The sequence below is a fragment of the Channa argus genome, chromosome 13 (assembly GCF_033026475.1).
Source record: "Channa argus isolate prfri chromosome 13, Channa argus male v1.0, whole genome shotgun sequence".
Lineage (NCBI taxonomy): Eukaryota > Metazoa > Chordata > Actinopteri > Anabantiformes > Channidae > Channa > Channa argus.
The window spans coordinates 3,361,667-3,374,937 of NC_090209.1; the positions used below are offsets into that span (position 1 = coordinate 3,361,667).

At 38.9% G+C, this 13,271-nt stretch overlaps 1 protein-coding gene across 4 annotated transcripts; it reads left to right on the forward strand.

Moving 5' to 3' along the window:
• The first annotated feature begins 1,664 nt into the window (after positions 1-1,664).
• On the forward strand, positions 1,665-11,522 carry ctdsp2 (CTD (carboxy-terminal domain, RNA polymerase II, polypeptide A) small phosphatase 2). Of its 4 annotated transcripts, none has more exons than XM_067526913.1 (7): positions 1,665-1,782; positions 5,713-5,876; positions 7,053-7,154; positions 7,518-7,574; positions 8,245-8,337; positions 9,256-9,441; positions 9,817-11,522. In XM_067526913.1, exons 1-7 carry the CDS (start codon positions 1,764-1,766, stop codon positions 9,940-9,942), a joined length of 747 nt encoding a protein of 248 aa, XP_067383014.1. In that variant the 5' UTR covers positions 1,665-1,763; the 3' UTR covers positions 9,943-11,522. The 4 variants fall into 4 exon arrangements, with proteins under 4 accessions (XP_067383014.1, XP_067383013.1, XP_067383015.1 ...); XM_067526912.1 differs by lacking the exon at positions 1,665-1,782 and adding an exon at positions 2,670-3,268 and having other exon boundaries at positions 7,056-7,154; XM_067526911.1 differs by lacking the exon at positions 1,665-1,782 and adding an exon at positions 2,807-3,268.
• The last annotated feature ends 1,749 nt before the right edge of the window (positions 11,523-13,271 follow it).

The window sequence follows — 13,271 nt, forward strand, 5'->3', positions numbered from 1 at the left end:
CGAAGCTACTTTAACAACTGTTGCCTGGTGACATTTAACAGATTCAGAGAATAAATTACTAATTAATCTTTGCATAAGGACATGCTTGAATTATGAGGCTGTCTTATTACTGTGGCGTACCATAGCTAACTGAGTTAATGATTTGCAATTAGAAAAGTCATTAATTGTGAACTCAAATTGTAAACAAACTCTGGCACTGAACAAATACAATAAAACCACAACATGGAAGACAAGCGCTGTATGTCAAGCATTATTAAATATGCATCACAACATGAGCTACTAATCCTTCTCCTTTTGCTTTTACTGATTGTAGTCCAATGAATTTCAGGTCTCAGGTTTTGAAATATGGTGATTTGTTCACCTTGTGGTGTTTTTTTTTTATGTGTTCATCCATTAGTTCCTCTGACTGACAAGAGATTGATATAGTTTTAGCGCGTTTTGGACAGATTTTGCTGGGGTACAACTGTGGCCCCCCTTTAACGCTCAACCCAGGGCCACTTTAACAACACTTGAGCCCTTCTGTCTTTCTGTCTTCTCAGAGGAATGCACATGCAACATTACCTCACGAAATGGGTGAGATGCATAAGAGAGCAGGCAAAGGTAATGATTTTCAAGTAGATTTAGTAAACAATGGCATCAGCTTTAAGACCACTTGACATTTTCCAGCTGTGCAGTCCGTGCTTATTTAGTATATATTTTTACGCCGTCTGTCAGTGCTGCCTTAAAATGTCCAACACCAGGAATGCTAACAGAGAGGCCATTCTTGTTTATGTCTTGCATTGTGGCCACTGTGGGCACTGGCTGAGCTCGTAGTGTAATGGGCCCACATATGCTTGGAATGACTATCTCAACTTATTCCTTTATTAAGAAGTTTATTTTTATTGTTTCTTTCTATTTCTGGTTTCTGCAGATAAACATTCTTGTGGAGGTATGCAGTTTGTGGTTCCCTCGACATCAGTCATATGTGTATTTTGAGATACATGAAATGTCCGCTGTTACTTGATTTCACACCACAGTTGCTCAGTGTGCACTTAACATCTAGAGGATACGAAGGCACTGCAGAACTTCTATGCTGTAAATATAAATATCTGGGGAACCACTGGTCAACCACATTGCATAACATCATGTCAAGCCCATTTCTATTTATTCAAACAAGGTAAAACAAATGTGTTTTTTATCCCAGAGGCTCTGAAAATGATTATACTCAGTGTAGTGAAAAACAAATAATATATATAAGAAAAAACGAGCAATCATAACTGCAGCTTATTTCAACTGATTTTAATTAGCACTAACTATTTAGGTATGTTTTTTCATGGTTCGCTGGATTTAGTCCCATATGATGATTATTTTTAGTCCTAACTGAGCTGAATTTTTGCATGATGCAACCATCGTGTAATGTTTATGACCAGCAGTTCCATGGTACTGCATTAGAGCCTGGGTGTATTGTTGCACAAATGGTTTGTGGTTGCTGTAACACAGTGGTTCCCGGAGCAAAGTCCGCCAGCATTTTATGGGCCTAAACAAGTTGCACTTTCATTTTTACTGTGTCACTGAGGGGAAGCGAAATTAGAGAGAAAATGAAAGGAGCTTGGGTCATTGGTTTCACTCTGCACTCTACTACCTCTAGACAGCAAGTACACATAACGAAGAATTACCATGTAGTTCTACACAGTTTAATATACCAACCAAACCCTACTCATGGAGCTGTTCAGTGGAAACTGTGGGAGGCCTCCAGATGTAGACAAACTGGAATCCTCTTATAGATGGCCCCATACATTATAGGTATAGTAGGTATTTATTTCCTTTTAATGTTAAAACTGAGGTTTTGTTATTGTCAAAGCAAACATTATATATTTATATCATTCTAAACAATCTGAAATAATAACCTATATTGGGTACTTATTATGAATGTTACTCAAGGCAGCTTAAAGTGCTACCCATAAATACACAATTTCATCAATAAAGGACTGCATTTACCTATGTTTATTACTGATATAGCCTTTATTAATACTGTTACTGAGAGGACTGACTTGTTTACCTTGCTGTTGTTAATTTCTATATTATTCAGATGTTTATATCACTATATTACACATAAAAACCATAATTTAGAATTGGTTTATAAAGTAACAGTTAACCCTTTTTAGGGTAACATAAAATGGCAACAATTTAACCATTACAGGCAAATACTGTGTACAGTACACGATGGACATATTTGCATGGGTTTGGTCTATAATATGATATCATTCTGATGCTATATTTGCAATCATATTTGTTCAAGGAAATTTTAGTCGAAAGCACATAAATGCAGACTTCAACTAATATAAATAAACGAACACAGACAACAAATGAATAGTACTGAAAAATCGCAATTAAAAATTACAAATAGCAATCGCTGACGTCGTTAATATATTAAACGAGTCTCAAACAACACAAATTGTTTATGTTTTTATAATTTACAATGATCTCATTTGTAACAGCAGCGCTGGAATGTGTTCACTGCGGAGCGTGCGGGACTGGGAGGAATGCCTTGGCCACGCCCCTCCTCCCGACCCACCAATCAGGAAGCGCACACCGTTTCAAGGCGCCCGTGGAGTCCCAATCGTAGAAAAACAAAGCCCCGGATAAGAACAAAACTCACGTTTTACCTTCAAGTCTGTACGAGAATTCGTTTTTCAGTATCAAATCCCGCTCTGGGGGCCGACATTCGCTGTTTTTCGATGCTCTTTAAGGCCTTTCGGGCGATGTTGTTTATCTGTAGTAAAGGGGGGCTTGAAACCGTCATCCCTTGCCCCATTTCCTCGGTTGTTTTCCTCCTCTCGCCTGGATTCTCCATGTTGTTGGTGCAAAAGTGAGGACTTCGCTGCAACGGGAGAGGGGGGGCTGCTCGGCGATATTAGCAGTATTACTAACGGTAAGCCCGAGAAGACGAACCAGACAGAGCCGCGAATAGCCTTCTAACAAACATATCCAAGTGCCTTGCCCCCTCCCCAGGCGGACATCCGAGAGAAGAAGAAGGAGAAGCGGCGGGGGAATAAAGAAACACAGGAACAAGATAAATCCTCCTCTCGTCGAGGGGTTGTAAACTGAGGCGGATGACAAGTTACCTCGGTGAATAATTGGGTCGACTTGTCAATAAAGCCCAATGAGGGATGCCCATCAGTGTTCGGGGACAGGATTTGAGGATTTTGAGGGCTCCGTGATTGTCAGATGGAAAGTTCTGTTATCACCCAAGTGCAGAAAGAAGACGTTCAAGTGTCACCGAAAACAGGTGAGATTGGACTGTGTTCTATGTCCTCTGAAAAGATCATTAACATTTGCCTCACGTCAGCTTTACATGAATGGTTTGTGAATTACCATCCGTGCACTAAGAAAGCCTGTAGTGCGCCCATTTGACAGTTGAGCGCTGCGGACACTAGGTTGAACGCGGTCTGAACGCGCAATGTTTTTTTGTTTTTTGTTTTTTACCAAACAGCACATCTGTAGCGTTTAATGTAACCCGTATAAAATACAGACTGATGGAGCCTAAAACAATGACCCGCTTCTTGACTAATGACGTTTTTTTTTTTTTTTTTTTTTTTTTTTTTTTTGCCCAGCAGCGCTTAACCCTGACGTTATTTGTTTTTATCCAGCGTTCAACTGCAGATCGCACATAAAGAGCAAATGTGGGACTGAATCTGGTATCACTGCTTGTTTTGATCCTCACGCTGCGTTACTATAGCCGAGTTCTTCTTCTTGTGTTTTGACATGCGCTCAAGAAGTTCACCTCTGTATGCTGCACCGGGGTTACAACATCTAAACCCATTGTTGATTTGTTTTTGTCCGTGTTTCGCAGCGGATGGTCTTCATGTGCAAATGTGTGTCGCTGATTCACATGGGATATTCTGACGATCACTTAAGCTGCGTTCAGTGTTGTGCTACTGGTGGCCATGAACAGCTCTCCAAACCGAGTTACCGTGTATTTGTGTCCATCAGGTTCCAGCTTGTTTGGCACCATCCCATATCTTACTACTACCAGGTATCGCATCAGGGGCTCGTCTGTCACCACAGGCAGCGCTACAGTACAGTGTAAACCAAGCTGTTTTGTTCATTTTCAAATACCGTGTGACGTTTGGTTTGTATTTTGGTGGCACTCAGTGGCACTTCCCACGCATTATCTGTATCTTATCATGATCCATATGGAAAGCTGGTCTATGTAAAGAGGTGGCTGTGGATGAGCACTGGCACTGTATAGAAAAACCAGGTGCCGCGGTATTGACAGCGGAATGCACAAACACACCACTCGGAACACGCCCATTGTAGCCCGCCTCAACCATGTCGTTGTTTGCTTGCTTTCATTTGGCTCGAGAGAGGCTTTGGTCATTGATCCTGGCTCATTTCTTGATTAATAATAGCATGCATCTTTCATGAGTGTGGTTTTGCCTCAGGTTATGTTTTGGGTTTATAATGCACTCCACAGTGTTTAGCAATTAATATTTTTGCCTTACATGTTTGGTAAGATTCACTGGGTTTAGATGATATTTTGCATTCTGATTTTGTCAGCTTGTCTCTAATAAATCTGTGCTCGAGTCATCTGCTGTCATCTTGCAATTCTCTTACATGTAGGGGAGATTTAATTTAGGTGTTGTGGCCAATGTTGTCTTCCTGTGGGAAATCAATAGGCTGTATTACACTGATTGGTAACCGGAATTCACATCCATGAGTTGCAAATCATGTGGATTGTATTGAAAGGCAGCCCTAAAATTTTTAGAAAGGGGTTACTGGAGATAATGAAGGGCATCTGTAGAATCAAATCTAACCAAATCATGCTCTAGTGTCCTTTGTCTCTTAAACATGAGGTTGCGTAACACCGTCACTGGTGTGTCTGCACTATGTCTTCAGAGTACTGTGGGTCAGTGTGGTGGACACTGTGGATTATTCACAAACATGTATAAATCTTTGAGGAAACTATGAGTTTGCTGGCACACTTTTATCTGTTCTTCTCTCTAGTAGGGGCTGAGTGTGTTTACAGATTCTGGTAGCACTGTATTGATGGATATAAATTCAAACAAGTCCTCACATGAAGCACACTAGAGGGAACTCGCAAGAATGTTCTTCTCTCTCTTTTTTTTTTTTTTTTTTTTTTTTTTCCACCATGTTTTGTATGGGGCTGGGATCCTCATCTTACCAGTAACTGATCAAAGCCTAGGACGGGGCACTGAGGTGTGACTCCTTGTCCGGCTGGCTGACTGGCTGAATGACCACCTGTCTGGCTGTTCTGGCTAGCTTCAGGCAGCCCTGAAAGGTCTTGGAGTTTAAAATGGCTGGAATGTTTTCTGTCTGTGTTTTCTCTTGAAGGTACTGCTGAAGAGTGTGGGTTTTCCCGCCCTCTGTGATTATATAACATGTACCAGCCATTTCCAGCAGCAGCAGCAGCAACAGCAGCGGCAGAGGCAGGCGCATTAAAAACACATTTTATGTGTGGGCTGTGCCATCCCTGTAGACAGATGGATTGTTTCTTAAGGAAAGGGGAAGCTCATTATATATGTTTGAAGCAACCCATACATAATTATTAATTTCCCTCATTGAAAAAAAAAATATTTATTTTTTCATTTCTGTTCATTTCTGCTGAAATTAAACTACATGTAGCTAAAATGTAAATAAAGGGCCCACACAGCATCTCCTTCTTGAATACGTGCAGTTTTATTAAAGTCTCTGTTTCTCTGTGTTGAACAGGCCAGGTGAGCCGGTCTGCCCTAAAACAACCTCGGAGTTGTAACATCTTCAAAGCACTCTTCTGTTGCCTCAAAGCTCAGGATGGCCCCAAACCACCACCACCACTGCCACCACCTTCCCAACAGGCCTTGCAAGAGTCACAGGAAAATGGGATGGTTGTCAAGGTAACTCTATTCTTTTGCAGCAAAAATTCAAACCACTGAAAACTATCTGAAGACTTTCGCTTAGTCTTGGCTTTATTTGCATTTTTTTTTAAATGGTACTTCCTTGTCACACTGCTTGCCATGAAAAAAGAGATGTCAGTATAGTATAGTTAGAATAGCTGGTTCATCTGTACAGATATTCTTGTGTTATAAAAATGTGCTTATTGTTGCCTTCAAGCATTTCTTTTTACAACTGTGCACTAAAACCACTACTGCACCTGCTCTAAACATCTTGAAAATTAACCACAACTGTCTGTGGATATGGAATCACTTTGATGTTCACACTTGATCCTCTGAGGAAGATAAGAGACACTATCAATCCTTTAGACAGATGGTGAATGTGACCAGAGAATGGTGTATTGTGTGCCCTGTAATAGCTGAGGTGGGGAATAAAATAAAACCTTCGGCGCTTGGTGCACACAACTGACCACACTGGTGCATGCTGTCATCCTGATTAGACTAGCATGTAAGGGGCATTTTAATGAGATGCCATGTTTGTTCACACTGAGGAGTGTCCTCTGGCATCAGGAGGAAACAGAAAGCAGCATCTGTAGGATCTGGTTATTGTCTGGTAGGCTCCCTCTGAAATGAAACTAAAATAAACATTGGCACAGATGGGGTTATGTTGCATTGGGCTTATTGTTTATTTGGTGAAAGATGATTGTTGTTACTCATAGATGGAGTTTTTTTTTTTTTTACTTCCTTGATGGATACTCTTTGCGTTATGTAATATATTAATAATTAATTTCAGTTTGACTGTGCTCATAAAGAGCCTAGATTGAAAGAAATGAGCATAAGGGTAAAAATGGATATCTGAAAATTAGATTATAAAGATAATTACAAGATAATTTGTATTCCCTGCAGGTGAATACCTGTGGTAGACGCTTTCAGTTGTTTTAATGGTAACAACATACAACAAAGAAGCTTTCAGAGTAAATAATTAAAATCACTCCGTCATCAACATATGCCTCTTGGAAACCCTTTCTCACTAATTTCCCAGGGGTAAAATCAAAAGACCGAGCTTTGGTTTTCAAATAAATCACTGTACTTTTGGGAGTAATCATGCTACTCAGCTATAAGCATTGCACAGGCAAAAATGATATAGGTGTTATAAAAAAAAATTGTTTGTGTCCTCAGCAGTCTGAAATCAGCCTCCTGCCTGAGGTAAAGGCCCAGGACCAAGGGAAGATATGTGTGGTCATAGACCTAGATGAGACCCTGGTGCACAGCTCATTCAAGGTACCAAAGCTTCTTTTTGTTCATGTTAGTGACAGCATTTAGTATGTTGTTTGCTCTCACTGCCTCATATTCTCTACGTTTATCTTTGACGGGTTATTACCCATATGTTTATTTAAGTAATTTGTACATAATGGCAGCCTGTAGCAGCGATGCAATGGTTCAGTTCTGCTATATTTCTCAACTTGTATTAGATTCTTCACACATGTAGCAAATTATATTTTGTTTTCTATGAAGTGTGGTTTATGGCAATGTCAAGAAGTGTTGTTCTAAGTGTTCACTTGTTATGTAATGCCATGAGAATGTACACAGCGAGCATCATGTGAATGAGCACGCCAACCATCTCCCTCTGTGTTCTCCCTCCAGCCTATTAGCAATGCAGACTTCATTGTGCCTGTCGAGATAGAGGGGACCACACACCAGGTAAACTACTGTGTGTGTGTGTGTGTGTGTGTGTGTGTGTGTGTGAGTGTGTTTGCCGGAGAGGGGAGGGTGATGTGTTTGAGTATGTATGATGATGTGCTTGCAGCGGTTGCTGAGCTGAAAAGGGATGGGTCTTTTAACTGATCAGCCATGGTTTTCAATGATGAGCAAATGGAGCCCTCTGCTGGCCAGATGTTTGGGGGACAAAAAGGACTCAACTAGAAGTGGATGCATCAGCAAAAAATGAGTCATTTCAGCCCAGTTCATCTAAAACATCAATTAGAAAATCAGACAGTGCATATTACTGCTTCTGTGAAGAACATGTTACAAACTGCATAACTAGCAACCAACCTGCCCTGGAGGATTTGTTCAATTCTGGTCACCAGTGGACATATAAAAATGTAATTTACTAAGAAATGTGATTCCTGGGACCCTGTGTGCTGGTATGGAATCCTACGTGGGTCTCTGCCTGGTTCAAGTAATCCAGGATAGGCTGGTTAACACTGGCACGGCCTATTCTTGATTACTTGTTTCAGGAAGTGGCTATTTGCAGCTAATGGATGGAAATTAAACGGGCTATTGGTGGAAATGTAAAGAAGTTAAACGAAGTGACGGTTAAATAGCCATGTAAATGACATTTCATATTGATGGCCTGTTTGTTTTTAAACAGGTGTATGTCCTGAAGAGGCCGTATGTGGATGAGTTCCTGCAGAGAATGGGAGAGTTGTTTGAATGTGTGCTGTTTACAGCCAGTCTCGCTAAGGTACTTTACATCAGATACTAAAATAGATCGTCCTATTTTATTCAGCACCAAGTTTCTTATGTTTGATGTGATGTCTGATCTATCAGATGTTGTTCTGCTTTATTTCTTGCCCTTTAGGTTTTCTTTTACTGTGTGAGCAGTAGTTTAACATGCTGCCATCCACGTTAATAGACACCCCTTGTTTTGTTTCTGTGCTTGGTTGCACCAGCTGTTCTTAAGCCAGTCCTTTAGTCATTTGAGCTATGATATTTAAACGGAACTAAATTGAAATGAGTAGCTCATTCTAGACGTTGGTGTTACTTAATATTTACTAATACAGCTACAAAGTCAACTGACCACACTACTTGCCAACATGAGCCATTTAAAGAAGAAGTAATAGAGAAAACAAAGAGGTAAAATTATATAGATACTGTGTCTGAAACATTTAGACTTTTTGTAAATGGTCAAGAAATCAAATATTTTACTAGTAAATGACAAAATGTTATGCAACTTATTTCACGTTAACTAACTAAAAAGTTCCCATTAAACTAGCATAATCAAATCTTGTACTGTATTCTGATAAATGCTAGCGGTGAAACAGTCAAATCCCTCTAGTATACATAAATTAATAAGTAAATACTAATTAATTAATAGGTAAATTCCCGTAAAACTTAGTGAGCTGTTTCTGTTATTATTCACACTTATGATGATACACTGATATTCTTTTGTTTAATCCGGGTAGTTGTTCCTTAAACTTTTAGCAAACTTCAGACATAGGACTTGGAAAAAAATCTATCAACGGCTTGTTCACCCAACTCACATTTGGATGTGTGATGCTAATTGCTGTTAGAGTAAATGTCAACAATTAGTATGAAATTCTTATCTAGTCCAACTTTAAATCCCTGCTCTTCTCTAAACTGTTCCCCATGACACCAACAGTATGCTGACCCAGTGACTGACCTGCTGGACCAGTGTGGTGTTTTCCGGGCCCGGTTGTTCCGGGAATCTTGTGTATTCCACCAGGGCTTCTATGTCAAAGATTTGAGCCGCCTGGGCAGAGATCTCCACAAAACGCTCATCCTGGATAACTCTCCTGCTTCCTACATCTTCCATCCTAATAATGCTGTGAGTTTCCACCTGCTTCAGTTGACCATGTACCTTTTTGTGTGAAGAAATCATAATAATGTGTTATGTGTTATTTCTGTTTCATTATGCTTACAGATGTTTGGATAGTTGGATAAAATATGCAAAAGTTAAACTTGTATTAAACCAAAAACACAAAAAGCTATTTAATTTCTGCTCATACACAACAGAGAAATTTGTCGTATTTCTGCTTGCAGATCAATTATCGTGATAGTTGCTTATTAATTTTTTGATGATTGAATTGTTTTAGTGCTAATCCTGATTTGTAACAATGTACATTGCGCATGCAAGTCAAATGCAACTCACATTCAAGACCGATTGTTTTTTGTGCGTAACACTGATAGTTTGTTTCATCAGGTTCCGGTGGTGTCATGGTTCGACGACACAGAAGACGCCGAGCTGCTCAACCTTCTGCCTGTATTTGAGGAGCTTAGTCAAGCTGATAACGTTTACACCCGGCTGGACCAGCTCTTTGCACATTAAGCTCTCGAGGGACCTGCTCAGCTTCTGTTAGAGCTCTAATCTAAAACCTACCTACAGTAGAACTATATATTGTGAATAGGTTTTAGAGTTTCCAGACAATAATCTCATAGCCTCTGCACAAATTCCTCTGTTTAGAAAATTGTATTAGCATGGGGTTAAGGAAATTCCAAGCCTGGAAACAGAATGTCTTTGGCTCGAACAAAACTATAGATCGTAATCTGCAGGCTTTTCCTCTGAGCCTCCGTACTGGCAATACTGGCAATACTGACAAACACTATTTGAAAGCACTCTGAGAACGAGCAGAACCAACAACCAAAGCAGTCAAACCATCACAATCACAGCAGTTAGTATCGAAAATAAAGTGGTTCTTTTGCCAAAGCAGAAGCCTTTTGGACATAGTTTTGTTATTATTGTGCCTTTAAGGAAAAACAACAATTAAAAAAAATAAACATTTTTTTACATTTCCACCAGATTTTTATACATTTATTGATTTGTTATAATAGGTTGTTTTATAAGGAAAAAATATTTTTAAATGTGGTTATTTCTATGCAACCCAATTGTGTTATTACACGAACCGTACCTCTTCAGTAACCAGTCAATAATTGCATTCAGCAGATGAAAACATTACTGTAGCCTTATTTACTTGTAAATGGGCAGCAAGACCAGTGTTTTTTTTTTTTTACATATTTGTAACATAAACATAACGTCTACAAACCATGCAAAAAAAAAAAAAAAAACATCACTACAGGTCGGATTGATATTTGATAATATTGGCTATAAGTTAAGTAAAGAGGGCGAAAGCTTGTCTTTGTCACTGGAATGTGTTGGCACATAGGACGAACATAAACGCCACAGTTTTCCGTCAAAGGCGAAAAGGTAGTGGATTTGTTACTGTTTTTTCTTGTGTTTCTTTAGGACAAAGAACTCGCACTTGTTTTGTTTTGACAGCGCTGAAAGTAAAAACTGTGCCTTTGAAATCCGGACAGAGAATTGTGTTCTGCCTGAACAGAGATTTGTAGGCCTACACACTCTGATGTGTCATGCTGAGCATGAGGAAACACTGTCGAGAGTAAGTGTAGTGCCACGTGGCTGTGGTTTTTCCAGTGCAACACTTGAAACTTTCAAAGTTTTTGAACATGTGTGTATGTTTTCTATATTTATTGGCCAAAAACCTGTAATGTCGAGTGCTACTTAGTGCTTAACTTTTTGTGTAATCCATTTGCCTACTTTGAGGCTGGCCTTTTGTTGGACTGTTTCAGCTGTGCCTAATCAAACTTTTTGCTGTCAGACACCATAGATAATTCAGAAACAGTTAAATCAACAAATAGATTCAATCATGCGCAAACTTTTTGATGAGGTTATGTTTCCTGGGTAATGTGGTATCTCAATGATGTTCAATGTCTGATGCAATTATTGCCTGTAAAACTCGTCAGATATGATAACGAAAATGTTCCAGTTGTGGTGACCAAAATTTGTTAAGAATGAATCAGGACCAATTTTGTTTACCTGATTTGACAAAAACTCTGAAAGACAAGGTGCTGCCAGTTTTTATTTGAAAATAAAAATTGGTTATATTTTAATGTCTCTGTGCTTTTTTATTCATTATTAATGAAACTATAACATGAATAATCCTGTATGTCCTCTTACATAGCAAATAATTGTCTACTAAAATCAATATTTTTAATATGTTCATGATTCCCAACCGCGAAAAACAATCAGAAGACACTCTGATGTTTTATTAAAGTATAAGACTATTTAGCATCTCAGTGCTGCTTGCTAAGATCAGACTACACAAATCGAAACTTTGGCCACTAAATATACATTTTATTTATTAGTAGACACAGGTACATTTAGTGGGATGCTGCACTTCAATTTGAATGCTTTAAATGTATACTTCTATAAAAAGTTTATTTTGTCAGCACATTAGACATGTTCACTTAGCTCTAAAAACAGGAGTTCTTTTTTGTTTTTTTAGAGTCTTAGAGCTGGTAAACAATTTACTTTTTATTCATAAACTCTATCTATAGCGGAACGATATTACCAGCACAGTCTAATTTAAAACAGATCATGTGTTTTGGTTAAAAGATAAAACATAGTTAGCAATTAAAAATGGTGGAGTGAATCACACCCAGAAGTATTTCCCTCTGAGCTGCAGTAAAGGAGAAGCAGGTCTACAAAGTAGCATAAAATCAAATTACCTATTAAAGTGCAAGTACCTCCAAAGAGTAATGAATTTATGTACACGTGCTTTACTTTTAATTAATTTTATTACTGTTTCATCAAAACATACTAACAACAGTATTTATGAAATACATGGTCACATCCAAACTATAATTCTGGCAATGGAGTTGGCAATTCAGAGATAAATATAATAAAAATATGAAAACCATACATACTTGTCTTTAAAGGTTGCAGCTTTTTCCTAACACCACCTATAGATGTGTAAACCTGGAACAGCCTTACTGGAAGTGCCACATTTGCTAAACTTTAATAAAATAATAATAATAATAACTTGGATGAGTCAGCTTTATATTTTACTGACATTGTCTTTTTTTTCTATTCAGACTTTACAGAGATAGTTTCAAGAAATTTAAAGCCTTTTACCGACATAGCATAATCCACACTTCTCTCCCCCTGATGTAAATAGTGTGTGATCAATGTGAAAACAAGCCCGAAACCTCTGCCCCAGCTTTAAAACACTAATCTGGTCTGACTCACTTTAACATGTTAACATTGGACTTTAGCACATGACTCCAGGACTCTTCAGTACGACTGAAGCATTCATTTGGAATAAAGGACTGTGTCATCGATGTAAAACTGACCTGGGAGTTAAAGTCTACAACATACTAAACTTTATTTGCCTGAGAGAATCTCGACCCCCTGTTATCGGCTCACACGCGGCCAAACCTCTGCCGTCCGATTCTCCTGCTTTGTGTCTTTTATTCCTGTTATCCCGCTTATTGCACTGCCGCCCCTTTTTCATATTTTCACAGAATTACGCATGTCTGAATCTCCACTTTAAAACGGCTTCGTTGTCACACGTCCAATGACGCTGCTCTCACAAGAAAAGTTGTGCTTTTACTGATAAGAGTTTATGGAAGAGCCAAATGTGACAGGCGGCCATTTTAAGTGTACCGGGGACATTACTCGGCGATACCAGGAAGTGTCTTTACAAAAGCGAGCTCTTTGTAAAGACCAACAGCTATAAATGTAACATAGTGCAAATAAAACCGCCGTTCTGTTTGTTTACGTTAATTAACAACATCGGGAAATATATATATTCGATTTTTACATTCGGGAATCCGGACTATATAGTTTGAATGGCGCTG

Coding starts and splice junctions, on each gene's coding strand:
- ctdsp2 (XM_067526911.1), top strand. CDS start 3,208: ATGGAAAGTTCTGTTATCACCCAAGTGCAGAAAGAAGACGTTCAAGTG. Junction 3,269..5,712: donor TCAAGTGTCACCGAAAACAG/GTGAGATTGGAC, acceptor TGTGTTGAACAG/GCCAGGTGAGCCGGTCTGCC. Junction 9,442..9,816: donor TCTTCCATCCTAATAATGCT/GTGAGTTTCCAC, acceptor TTGTTTCATCAG/GTTCCGGTGGTGTCATGGTT.